At 41.0% G+C, this 13,596-nt stretch overlaps 1 protein-coding gene across 11 annotated transcripts in view; it reads left to right on the top strand.

Moving 5' to 3' along the window:
* The window catches only part of FAM13A (family with sequence similarity 13 member A), a 346,516-nt gene that overhangs the window by 324,397 nt on the left and 8,523 nt on the right, over positions 1–13,596 (top strand). For 7 of the 11 annotated variants that reach the window (XM_087434589.1, XM_087434588.1, XM_087434583.1 and 4 more), the window contains 2 exons: positions 7,443–7,538; positions 9,025–9,108. In XM_087434589.1, coding sequence (XP_087290715.1) covers positions 7,443–7,538; positions 9,025–9,108 — 180 coding nt within the window. Of the gene's footprint in view, positions 1–3,345; positions 7,416–7,442; positions 7,539–9,024; positions 10,198–13,596 lie in introns of those variants that run through there. The other 4 variants (XM_087434587.1, XM_087434590.1, XR_015552950.1 and 1 more) reach the window with 3 other exon arrangements.

Raw genomic sequence — 13,596 nt, 5'->3', positions numbered from 1 at the left:
GTTCCAAAAAAAGAATTAGTTTGCAACTAAAATTTAGACACTGGTGTCCTGCTTCAAGGGGAAAAATTGTGGAGGGGGTATTGGTTGGTGCACAGAGCCCTGGAGTGATGAGACTTCTGTGTCCCCAGGTCTGCCCCCATAAGCTGTCACTGGCTGTGGGCACTCTTACCCATAAAATGAAAGTGTTAAATTAGAACGATCTGCCCTAAAATGCAATCTCTGCAATGCAGTTGTGACCAGTGTTTGTAGAGAAGTTCCAGCGGCGCTTCAGAACCAAAAGTGTGAGGAACCCAGAATGTGGCAGGAAGCGCTGGGGCCAGTTTGTTATTCAGCAAGTGTCTATTGAATGTTTGTTGTTAGTTCTGTGGGAGACAGGAGCGTGCGAGGCTTCTGCTCTCCTCCTTACGGAACTTGTAATCAGATAGCCTTGTTGGTTTCTCGCAGTGACCTTCTGTTCAGAATGTTGTCAAGAACCCAATAAAACAAATTCTTAAGAGCAAGTACTGAGCATGAAGTTTATGTTCACAGAAGAATTTTTTATATAGCCAAAACGCATAGGTCTCTTTTCCAGTCTCAGCCATGGCTATATAATGGAGATACTCTTTTTATCTAAAATATGCTCTTTTAAATAAAGAAGCTTACAGAATAGTGCACTGGACTCTAAGGTCTGTGCAGGCAGGGATTCTGGGTTTTGTTCACCTAATGGTGAACCTAATCCTCAGCATCTAGCACAAGGCCTGACCCATAGCACGTGCCCAGTGAATTATCTGTAGAATGCATCCTCCACAGTATTTTGGTTCTGAATTTATCAAATTTAAATTAAAAAAAAAATTTTAAATCTGGAGCTGGTGATGATTGATTTTGCTGGCCTGTCCCTGCGGTGGAAGAATACTGACGCTCTAGGATAATGGTCATGTTTCAAGCCAAGTTTTGTTTTGGATTTTTTAAAGGCAATGAACCAACTAGTAAATGCGCTGGAGTCAAATATGTTGTGAAACTTTGTCCTTCTCTCCTGGATTATTCAGAACTTGCGGAGGTAGAACTGAACTTCTGACTGGGAGAAAACCCCTCTCCACTGTGGGCCCAGTCCTCGGGGAAGGAGGCAGGAGTTGTGTGTTTCCTTCTTTTCATTGTGTGGATGGGGGTTATGACACTGATAGACTCCTTTAAAGACTTCCGTGCCCGAGGCCCCGAGAGCTCTCAGCTGCATTCTGGTGTTAAACTTACCACCAGTCCTGGGTTTTGGGTGCCATGGTATTGGTCGCCCTGACACAGACTCTCTCATTCTGCCTGGACTGTTGCAACCTGTGGGCACTGGGATCAGCAGACCTTGATTCAGAACCTGGCCCTCCCGAGACCAGCTCTGTAACTTTGGGCTGCTTAGGTAACCTCTCGGGGGCTCAGTGCTTTGTCTGTATTATAGCAGTCTGTTGTAGGTTGTCACGGAGACTGAATGACATTACACACCCACACACACACATACACGTTTACCTGTAGGTACTGTCTGGCACTGAGGAAGGGGGGGTGGCTTGGGGAGGAGACTTGCCCAGTAAATGGTAGTTTTCACTTCTGTTACAATTATGTTCTGCTCTGTAAGGCCGACTTGCTATTAAATGATTGAATCAGGAGAACAAATGCACATTTTTTAGCACTTTTATCATTAGAAATATGAAAGATCAGTTCTTGGCCCTGCCTTATTATTCCCTTTTTTCCATCATTCTTTCAGATGAAGGAAGAACAACCTTTTTGGGTCCAGGTTCTAGCATCTCGTAGGGCAGGGAAGAATTGCTCTAGGAAGTTTGGGTGTCATTTATTCCTCGTCCCAGGTCAGGCTCTCTGCCTCTGTCTGGAACGTGATGCTCCAGCCTCCAGCGGAAAAGCAGAGTTCATTTGACGTCTGGCCAGTCTGAAAATCGAAGAGTGAACTTTTCATTCTGAGATCTGTGGTATTGCCATGGACCCTGAACTGTAAATACCATTTGGGCAACACTTCTTAAAAGAAAAATACATGTACTTCCGGAGCTAAACTACCATTCCAGACCCCAGTTTTTTTGAGAAAAGCAGGAGCTCAGAGCTCATGGGCTTTTGCCGAGTCTGCAGATTCTGATTCAAAAGGACACTGGCTGTTGAAATCACAGGCCCAGACTGTTATATGCCGCTTCTACGCATTCTTTAACTAGGCTGTTTGCTTTAATGGGGCACTTTGCGGACAGACGGGCACGTTTTTGAAAAGCAAAAACACACTCATTTACACACTGGCACATAAATCCCTATTAATTATTATTAAAGTATGTCCATTTCAACATTGAAGAATTTAATCAAAAGACCATGTCATGGAGAGAAGTAAACAGATAACTGCAGCTCCCTGGATCACCTTTATAGATCATGCCTCAATAATAATGCAGAGGGGTGGAGAATGGGCTCCTTGATCTGAGCTTCTGGGTTCTTCTGGAGTCTCTTCTTCATTGATATATTTTAATCTTGTGTTTTAAAACTTTGGGAACTAACATGACACTAAATATACCATGTCCAAATTTAAATGCAAATTCTAAAACCAAATATAAGTAAATACTATCCTTTGGTTATGTGCTGTTGGGATCATCTGATCTTTGCATAGTCAGCCTACTATTTTTTACCTGAAAATGAAGAAGGAGCGTTGCCGTTTTCCCAGTCACTAGGTAAAGAATGCAATAGCTATAAGAATCCATCCCATTTGTCTTCTCCTGCTAGTGGTTTTATGACTCAGAGGTACCCCTCCACACACAAACTCAAATCACTTTTTGTTGTACTAAGAAGATTTTGAGGCAGTGTAGTTTCTTGTCTGTGGCATAATTTCTCACAAAATGGTGCTTCCATGCTACTGTTCATAGCTCGAGATCTTTGTGAATTTAGTATAAGCAGAGCTGTCAGCTTGGAAGGCAGATTCTTTATATTAAGAAGGCAACTTGGTCAAACCCTAATAGAGGATAAGGCTACATTGTGACACTGTGTTAAGATCCTACTTCATGTCTTACTTATTTGTGAATGGAAAGAAAACTGGACTGGGAGTCAGTAACCCTGGGTTCTTGCCCCGGATCTATTGCCTTGGGCAAATCATTGCCCTCTCCAGTGCTTAGTTTTATGAAAATAAGGCTCTTCTAGCTCTAACATTCCATGCTTCTAATCTTTATCCTCAAATTAAAAACATCAATCATTTTATCTTTCACCTCTGTGACACTGTCCAGGTAACAGCAACCAAATTGCTCCTGTTGAGAAGTTTTGCTTGAGGCTAAGACAAAAACTATCACTAAAGGTAAAGGCAGGCAAATGCAATTGTCTAACCAGGCTTTTGTGATCTCTATTCAGGACTCGCCTCTACTCAAGTGTGGATAATTATTGGCTGGTGTTCCCTTTGTACCTTGAAATATTATCTGAGGCTTACAGAGCAACCAAATAGGGTAGTACAAGTCCAGTGGATGAAGATTTCTTTCAATCAAAAGCAAAGATAGAGTGAAAGGCGCTGCTTTCGCCCATTAGATCTTCATGTCTAGGTTTTTATGTTGTCTTGATTTGTGTGCAAAAATACATCTCAGTAATAATCCTGCTCCACACATTGGAAAGCCATTCAGAGCTACCACTTAAATGAAAACTAAATAAAGGTTTGAAGCAAGAGGAGTGAAATTGTGTTGAAAAGACAATACACTACATGCTTGGCCTCAAGTCATTTCCAAGCAATTATGAATCAGAATCTGAATTCTGCAGTTTACCCAGGAAACCGAGACTCTGAGAACTTCACTGACTCATTCAAAGGCCTATTCTTAATTAGTAGCAGAATCCCTGAGCAGCTGATGACTCAAGAATAAGAGATGTCAACTTCCGAAAAGTTTTCCCATGGTCCACTTAATATCAGCTGGCCCTTTTTCGACAGTTCAACCAAGGTCCTGCTCTGTTTCTCTAACTATTGGTTAGATTTTGACTCTACTCACAAATCCAGCACTGATAATTGCAGGTGACGTGGATTTACGATGGGTGACACTTGTATTAACTTTTAGTATCACCAAGCCTTTGGCTTCAGACATATATCATGAAAATAATTCTGGTGTAAATCAAGTAGTATTCCTTCTATCACCTCAGACTTAAAGATCTTTGATATTTTTGGTGTTTAGATATTTCTATCAAATGCCAGTGTTAACTTTGGTGGAATCATGAGGAGTTTTAACTCTCCACAGTCAAAAACTGGATTTTATCAGATCACTCACAGGGGATTAGTTCCTGAGGCTCATTAATTTAAAATATGAATAGCTCATAGAAAATCTAAATAGTATCATAAGCCAAAGAATTAAGCCAGTGATCCTCTTCATCTACTCCAACTAGAAAATTTGGTTTTTGAACAAAGAATTAGACAGGAAATTGATTTCTGTCAAATTTGCTATATCTGGATGATTTTACCAGCTAAGTTTCCTTCTAAAATCCCAAGTTGCCTACAATCCGAAGATGTTTCTGCCGAGCAACTAGTAATAGATTGCTAGTCTACCATGGGGAAATGCTGGCTCCTTGTCATTATTTTTATTTTTAGTATGTCTTTTGATCACGAAACCATCTATTGTTTATCTTACACAATAATATTTCACCACATGTCATGTGTTGACAATTAGGATGTGCCTTAACCTCATGTGCAACACATTTAATAGATACATCTTGTATAAAAAAATTATTCCATGTGTTCCAGTCCTAAATTTTATCATTTTACATGTGAGCTTGTACAAGTCACTCCATTTCTATTCCTCAGACTTATTTGTGGCTATTGTTGAACTTTTGTTGAAATATAACACAAATACAGAAAAGGACCCAAATTATAAATATATGTCTTGATGAATTTTCACAAATTTTATAAACACATCCAGGTAACCAGCATCCAGATCAAGAAACAAAATATTGCCAACCTTCTGGAACGCCCCCTCATGTCCCCTTCCAGTCAATACCATGACATCCCCCCGACCAAGAGAGACCATGTCTTGACTTCTAGCACTGTAGATTCAATTTGCTTATTTTTGAATTTGATATAAGTGGAACGTTACAGTGTGTATTCTTTGGTATCTGGCTTATATTACTCAGCTTTATTTTTGTGAGATTAATCCACGATATTGCATATAGCTGTGGCTTATTCCTTCTCATTGGTATGTAGTATTCAATTTTGGGAACGTACCTTATTCGTTCTTCTGTTGGTGGGTATATGGATGGTTTCCAGTTTGGGGTTAATATAAATAGTGCTGCTATGAACCTTTTTATATATGTCTTTTGGTGAATTTAAGGCCACATGTATTTGGTATATACGTAAGAGTGGAATTTGATGGGCCATATGTTCAGCTTCAGTAGATACTGCCAAATAGTTTTCCAAAATGTTCCATCCTTAGAGTGGGACATCTAGTCCCACTAGAGTTCTAGTGGTTCCAGAGGATTCCAGTTGTTCAGCGTTCTCACTGACGCTTGATGCTCTGTCTTTTCATTTTCACTGTTGTGGTAGGTGTGTAGTAGTAACACCTGTGGTTTGATCTTCAATCTTTTTCGTATAAAACAATTTCTGAGTTCCCTTCCAGTTTTACAGTCCTTTTTTATGAAATACCAATTTTAAAATTCTTTGCTACAGTAGATAGTAGAAGCAGGAAAATGCCATCCTCCTTTTAATATTGTGATCACAGGAAGAGATAGAGATAAAAGATTATTATCATTGCTGATGATAGAAAATCCACAAAATGTTTTTGCATAGTGGCAGTATCCTATCCTAGCTTGTGAAGTTTATCCATAGTTCACTTATTGTTGGTCACTCTGGGAAAGGCAAATATAAAAGGGCACAAAGGATAACCCATTTATGCATAATCCAGAGGTGTCTTCCAAGTTGGAGCCCCAAAAGGCCCATTAGAGAAAAGGTCAAAGCTAATAGTGCCTGCCCTTCTGTACCTCTGTAATTCTTGCCTTATTACGTGTGCAATGGAAGTAAAATGCAGAAGGCAAACAGCAACTGAGAAACAAAGATACGTCATCTCATTCACCATTTAAGTGAACAGGGGAAATGCCTGCATACCTATGAATTGGGCACACTTATTTATGTTTGAAGTATTCATTCACTCATTTCACAGATATTTATGGAATATATCAGGCACTGAAAGAGTTACCAGGGATACAAAAACACGAACTCCTGCTCTCAAGGGGCTTAAAGTCTAAAGGAGGAAACGAGTGCATCACCAAATAATTACTGAGAGTGTAAAAATGTGTCTTTGTCTGCTGGGGCTGCTACAACAAAATACCACAGACTGGGTGGCTTATAAACAACAGAAATGTATTTATCACAGTTCTGGAAGCTGGGAAGTCCAAGATCAAGGCACCAGCAAATTCAGTGTCTGGTGAGAGCCCCCTTCCTCGTTCACAGACAGCCATCTTCTTGCTGTGTCCTCACATGACAGAAGGGGTAAGGGTGCTCTCTAGGGTCTCTTTTATAAGGGCACTAATCCCACTCATGAGGGCTCCACCCTCGTGACCTAATCACCTCCCAAAGGCCCTAATACCCTAACATCAGAGATGTTTCAACATATGAATTTTGGGGGGACACAAACATTCAGTTTATAGCAAAAGTATATCTTGAAATTACAGGGTATACAGAGGTTGCAGTAGGTGACACAAAGGAAAGAATGAGCAGTTCTCCCAGAATGGGAGATGTTGGAGGAATGCTGCACAGGGGAGGTGGAATTTGCCAAACTAAGGAGCAGAGAGGAAGCCATTTCAGGGCAGAGGGAACTAGACAAGGAGGTGTGAAACAACTTAGTTTCTCTCTGGAGCTTGAGGTATGAAGGGGGAGGAGAAGCAGATGATGAGGGGCTTCAAATACTGTACCTGGGAGTTGGGCTCACTTCCTCCCCACTGCCTACAGAACCAGTCCTTGAACATTCTGGGGCCCTGTGCCAGATTTTAGGGATACAGAGATGAATCAATCCATGTATTCTATCAGTAGATGTTCCTTGAATAGCTACTATTTGCCAAAATCTTATCCTTAAAAACACAACAATGTCATGGGAGAAAGAGATATGTAAAAAAAACTGGTTACAGAACTGCATGATAAGTATTATGATAGAAATACGTGCTTTCTTCTTCCCTGGACCTAGAAAATAGAGTAAATCATCTGGGAACTCTGAACCTTGAGGAGTTTGAAGCAGGGAGCTAATAATGGTTATATTTTTGATTTAGGAAAAGCAATACTGCTGACGGAGTGATTTCCACTGATCTGCAGCTGACGTAGATACTTGAAACAGTCGTTGACTAAATATTGTTGTCAGTTTAAATACATTTTGTGAGAACACTGCGACTTCAGTTGAATCATCTGTGCTTTCTCTAGGCGCAGAGCATGCTTGTCAGCTGGTAGCAGGACCGTCAGGAGCAGGCTCCTCAGCTCTCTTGTTCTTGCTTTTCAGGTAACCAAGAATGAACGGCAGGTGATGAAGCCACTCTATGACAGATACCGGCTGGTCAAACAGATCCTGTCCCGGGCCAACACCATACCCATCGTTGTGAGTACGCCGCTCGCTGTTGTTGATTACCTGGTTGAATGGGCCCTGGCTGTATTAATAGGGCCCTAACCTACTTTCTCATTAAAGAATAGGCTTTAATAGTTGAACCTGCCATTCATATCTGTGGCTCGTAAGCTTGAGAAATGAAGAGCTTATCAAAGACTTCTGAGGCTACGTTTGCCAAAAACGAGCAAATCTGAAGCTGATAGAGTATTTTTCTTTTGGGAGACGTGCTTTGGCCCTATCCATCTACCTGACTCGTGCTGGGCTGACTCCCCCACCCTCTCCTCAAAGAGCACCAGGCAGACAGGGCTGTGCTTTCTCCAGGCCTCTCCTCTCCAAAGAGTGCCTCTCTAGTTAACAGTCTCCTTTTCCCCTCTGGGAGAGGGATAAGCCCTTGGGAATCACATCCAGGGAGAAATCCTCAAAGGAACTCAGGAGAGAGAGCCTCCTCTTTTTGGAGGATGCAGAGAAGTGTAAGTTGGAAGAAGAGAGAGGGAGGCTAATGATTGTGAAGTTGCTCTCAGTGGCCTCCATCCTTGGACTTAGCCGCTTTGGGCTCTGAGTTTTGATTTTGGCAAGAATAGGGAGCAGCAGCTCGCCCTCAGCTCTGGGAAAGCCTCTCGGGCTCTGGCCAGCTTGCTGTCCTCCCTGGTCCCCGTCTCGGCTTTTCCACCCCAGCTCGTGAGTGCAGAGTTAGTGCCCTACCCATGTCTCAGGGAATCACTGGCCTGGGCGTCAGTGCCCTCATCTCCAGGGCCCTGGGGCTTCCTCTGCCTGGTTTTTGGCTAGCAGACACAGCCTCGCTTTTATGTTTCATTGAAATGCATATTCATCTTAGCTGCCGCTCTTCTGTTCCTGCTTTAAATCTCCCTCTGTATTTCTAGGCCTAAGATAAAGTCTTTGTGTGTCTTTTAGCAGTGTACTTGTTCATATGAATGAGGGAGGCTCCTGAGACCTCACGCAGGTGTGCTTGACAAAATCTACTTTTTTCTGCAGAATAAATTAGTAAACCAGCCAATAAAAGGATTAAATCTAAGGAACCATTTTCATTCTCCAGTCAGGAGCCCTTAGTGTCCCTACATAGGGTGAAGGGGCAGCCTTTGTGTATGGCTGGATGAGCTTACGTTATTCGAGTTAAAGCTTACGACAGTTGAGATGTTCCCGTAGTTATTGTGCTTGGGGGGAAAGAGGGCGGGAGGCGGGTGTTTCTCCTCAGGTTTTTTCTGCATGTTTGGTTAACATGCTCATGTGCTGTTCTTGCTTCTCTGTGGCCCCTTTGGTTTGTGTGTGTGGGCTCTGAAGTGAAGCATCAACTTGGAAAAGAACTTTGTTGTCTCTGCTTTTCCTGGGGAATTTTGGCAGGGAGGGGTTGGAGTATATAGTTAAAAGGCAGTATAAACCCCGGTGAGTCATAGGAGGCGGCGAGCTGGCGGGCAAGGGAAAGGAGTTCGCCATGTAACCTCCCTGTTAACGCCTGTCGCAGGGTTCCCCCTCCAGCAAGCGGAGAAGCCCTTTGCTGCAGCCAATTATCGAGGGCGAAACTGCTTCCTTCTTCAAGGAGATCAAGGTGAAGACCTCCAGCAGCTAACCACTTGCTCAGTCTGCACCAGTTCCCTCCCTTCCTCCCTCGGATGGAGAGGGGTTGATCGGGCGCTAGGGTGATGGCTTCCTGTTGTGTTCCCTAAACATCGGTAGCTGCGTGTAACCAACTTGAACAATCCCTTTTATTTATATTATAGACGAGCTGATTTCCTTTGTTTCATTTCGTGCCCCTGCTTTTTGCTGTTTGTTTTGTTTTTAGTTTGCTTTCAGGGATGATTGTTTTGTTTTATTTTCACAATGTTTTTTGTTTTGGGATTTTTTTCCCCTATCTGGAGAATGGATTTTCTGTATTCCAAAATTTTATTACATTAGCTCATCGGGTAACTTTTTTAAAAAGCCTCATTTACTGAGTTTATAGAAAAACCAAAATTAATAAAGGCCAATATACACAGCACACAATAAAAAGTTACCATTTCATAGACAAATGTCTAGTTGTCTCTGACAGATTTGCCGGTGCGTTTCCACCCACTCTTCCTTCCTCTTGTCTTTCTCCGGCAAGTTTAGTCCTCAGTATGAGTTTTATAATCCGTTCTTGGTCTGTGAATGTGGTGCTATGACCGGCAGTCATGAGAACACATGCTCTGATTTTTTCCCAGTAGCAATTCTGGATTTTATACAGATAATCCTCTCCTCAGTGGCTACTTTTGCTAGTATGCGAGGTATAATCTGTGCCCACAGATCTGTGCGTCTCTGAAGGGACCTAATTGGCCTGGGCTGGGATCAACCTCTTTCATGTTTTTGTTTCTAGACATCTTAACAAGCCGGACTGCCTCATGCAGGGCTCTAGGGATGAAAAGTCAGAGTCACTCATTTTTCAAAAATCAGTGGTCATTTTTCAGCAGTTAAATTGGAAGAGGGAGTAAAACCCAAAGCAGAAGTGAGTTTTAAGAGTTTTCAGTTGTCATATTGCTATGACAATTCCAAGCTTGGGGTGCTCACCTATTTGCTGTAGTTAGGAACGATTATTTCAGAATATGGGGGCCTCGTTCCCACCGAGGGACACCAATTGAGAACCACTCCATTTTCTTGCCTGATTCTCATCATTCTAACTGAGGTAAGGTACTGGAAGCTACGAAGTCTTCTCTTTTATTTACCCTCTTCCTTTTCTTACCTCTTAGGGGTCTTAAATACTTCATATACCTAATTTTAAGGTGTTAGGCAATGATTCATGCTCACTATTCATGTTATTTTAAATAGAACTTATTTTATGAAAATGCTCTAAATGTGAAATTTAAGGGAATATGCTATATTGTATCTTAAAAATGAGAGCTGTTTTCTAACAATAAGACTTGATGTTGATGAAAAGAGACCAAGTATTGGCTAGCTGGTAATTTCACAAGAATTAAATCTTAATTGAAATTTGGGCAATTGTGTGTATGAAAATTAGCATATTTCTCTTAGAAGCATGTGATAGAACTGTTACTAGATACAAATGTGTTCTTTAACGCATCCACTATATGACACTTAATAATTGGCTCATTAAACAAACGGAAGATATACTAATAATGCTCTTTTTAAAAGAGGACATTCTCCCAAATCTTATCCTTTAGCTTAGTTTTTATTTTTTTCACAAGTATGTTTTAGCCATAGCTCTTCTACTAGCCCACATGATGGTCAAAATTTCAGATAATTTTCAATGATTACATTGCTTTTGTAAATAGTGTTGTCTTTTAGTTCATTTTGTTCCAATTGGCCAGGCTTATTAGCACGTATTTGGATTGTATAATTCTTGGCAATTCTGGTACAATTTAGAATTTGGTGTGTGTGCAGACAAGAAGATTGTATCTAAGTGGTTTCTTTAAAAGCCGTCCCTGGTTTTAAATGCTTATGGCAGGAAACCGGCTGTGTATGAAATAGAGCCAGCTCAAGTTTGGAAGCCCTGGATCTTCCAACCCCCAAATCCTAGAGATTGTCTAGTCAATTCTCCTATCCAACATAAGAGTTTCACCTAACAGAGACACTGTCCCGAAGAAGTGATTCCATCCTGAAGCTTGAAAAGTTTATAGCAATGGGGAAAGTAAGGTCACTCATCAAATGGGCAAAATATCAATAATAGCTAAAAACTTATTTTGTATTATTTTATAATTTTTAAAATTATAAAATATTATATATGTAATTTTAGAATGCATAATAAGTTTGATAACTATAAAATATCACAATTTTTGAAAATAATTAAAAATTATAATATCTATAGTTGTTATTAATATATTACTTTCTACTTCATAGGCTTAGTTTTGCCCTCTGGAACAACTTAGAATAAGCATACCACTTCATCCTTGAGAGCAATTCGTATATTTACAGTCACCTGCCCTGCCCCCTCCTATGCACACCCTGTGAAAGGTTTTTCTCCAAGTTCTTCCTACTATGCCTGTGTGATACGGGTTCCAGACCTTCCAGCAGTCTAGTGGCTCTGCTCTGTACGCACATACCAGTTTATCTCTATCCCTCTTAAAAACTGATACCCAGAACTGAACACTATTCATGATCTGGTTTAACCAGCAGGACAGAGGACCAAGGACTAGTCCTGACAGATTGACTATGACTGTCGATGTATCGTGAGTTCATTTTAGTCTTTCTAGGGCAGGGTGTCTCAGCCTCAGCACTGTAGACATTTTGGGCTGGATAACTCTTTGTTTGGGGGGCTGGCCTCCCCACTAGATGCCAGTAGAGCACTACAACCACGCCTGCCCAGCTGTGACAACCAACAATGTCTTGAGACATTACCAAAGGGCCCTTAGGGGGCAAAATCAGCCCCTGTTGGGAACCTCTCCTCCTGGGCCTGTGTTGCTGTTGATGTGTGCGATCCCCAGCGTCCGTGGGCTGCTTATCGTCTGTGTCCAGCTTTTTTCTTTCTCACCTAATTATAGGACCTTGAAGTTTTCCAGTTACTTTTCATACTTCTATTCCAGCCTTATGAAATAGATCAATTTTGTATTCCAACACACCAGATATCCCTGCCCACTCTGTATCATCTACGCATTTTGTGAATATGCCTTTTGTGTCTTTATCTAAGTGACTGATGAATGTTGAGTAAGGCAGGGTCAGAGAAAGAGCCTGCTATGGACTTTCCTCCAGATTCACGTCACAGTTGCATCATCCCTCTGCATAAATTTTCACAACCAGCTTTCCTTTGATAGATCAGCTCACCTCATTCTTTATTGAAATCCAGATATTATGCCAATCCTATCAAAAAAGGAAAAATGGTCAGTTGTCATGATTTGTATTTAAGGAGCCACCGCTAGTCACTGTCGATCACTGATTCTTTTTCAATTGCTCATGCATTATCTATGTATTCATTCCTTCTAGAATCTAGCCAGTAGCCACAGCAACCTGATTGATGGTCTTACAATTTGAAGATCTATTTTGCTATTTCTCTTTTTTCCCATAATTTTCAAAGCTTACTGAGAATAGTTTTGTTTATCTTCATCTTAAAAAACATTGAGTTCTCACTATGGGCAAGACCCATTCTCACATTTTTAAATTCTCTCAGGACCTTGGGATATAATTGATAAGGCCTGGACACCTGACTTCATTTCTTATCTATCTCAGGCTTTAATACTCACAATAGTAACTTGCATTTCTCTTTTAAAACTGAATTACTAGACTGTTTAACAGACATTTATTGAGCACCTACTGTATGCAGGCATTGGCCAGGCTCTGGGGACAGCAGTGAACAGACAGGCCCAAAGCCCTACCTCCGTCGAGTTTACAGTTGGGTGATTCCACCTGGTCTTCCTCATCCAGGGAAGGGGGAGGGAGCAAAAGGCAGAGCGGCACTGCCTGTGTGCAGGTGAACCTCATCGGGTGTCTCAGTCCTTATCAGGACCAACGGGGGGAACTGTCACTTCCTCCTACAAAAAAGAGAAACTCTTAAATTATTAATTTAAAAGTCATTTTTACTCTGTAAATTTAAAAATGTTTTTAATTATTTAAATTTTAAAAAATTAATAGTGACCATGGACCAAGCAAAGAGATTGAAGATCTGAAGTCACAGCAGACAGAATCGAGAAAAGCCACCCAATTTTTGCCAATTTTAACTTCATGCCTTCGTAACTGTACTTTCATTGTAGTTACGTAATAGTCCTTTTTTTGTTTGTTTTGCCTGTTTGTTTGTTTACATTATTTCTCTTCAGAAGCACCATCATAAACATACCACACTTTATGGTAAGAAAATCCACTGCAGGCAGTTTGCATACTGGTATTTTGACAACCAGTGGTAACTACACCGCCTTCTGAGATTCATTTGCTGCATTGGCACTGAAGCCACTTGGTTTAACTAGAACAATTGATGTTACACTTTCTGTTGTTCATGTAACTGTACTCCTAACCAATTTTTTAATTTTTCAAGATATTAGGATATTCTCTTCTGATCTGACTGTACATTTTGGCAGTAAATTACTTTTTTTAAAATCTTTCTTTCAGACTCTGATGTTATTTCTCCCATAGACTTACA

The sequence above is a fragment of the Ceratotherium simum genome, chromosome 8, assembly GCF_057802395.1.
Source record: "Ceratotherium simum simum isolate JZ-2026a chromosome 8, ASM5780239v1, whole genome shotgun sequence".
NCBI lineage: Eukaryota > Metazoa > Chordata > Mammalia > Perissodactyla > Rhinocerotidae > Ceratotherium > Ceratotherium simum.
The sequence above is the reverse complement of the archived record's forward strand: the minus strand, read 5'-3'. Positions and strand labels throughout refer to the sequence as shown.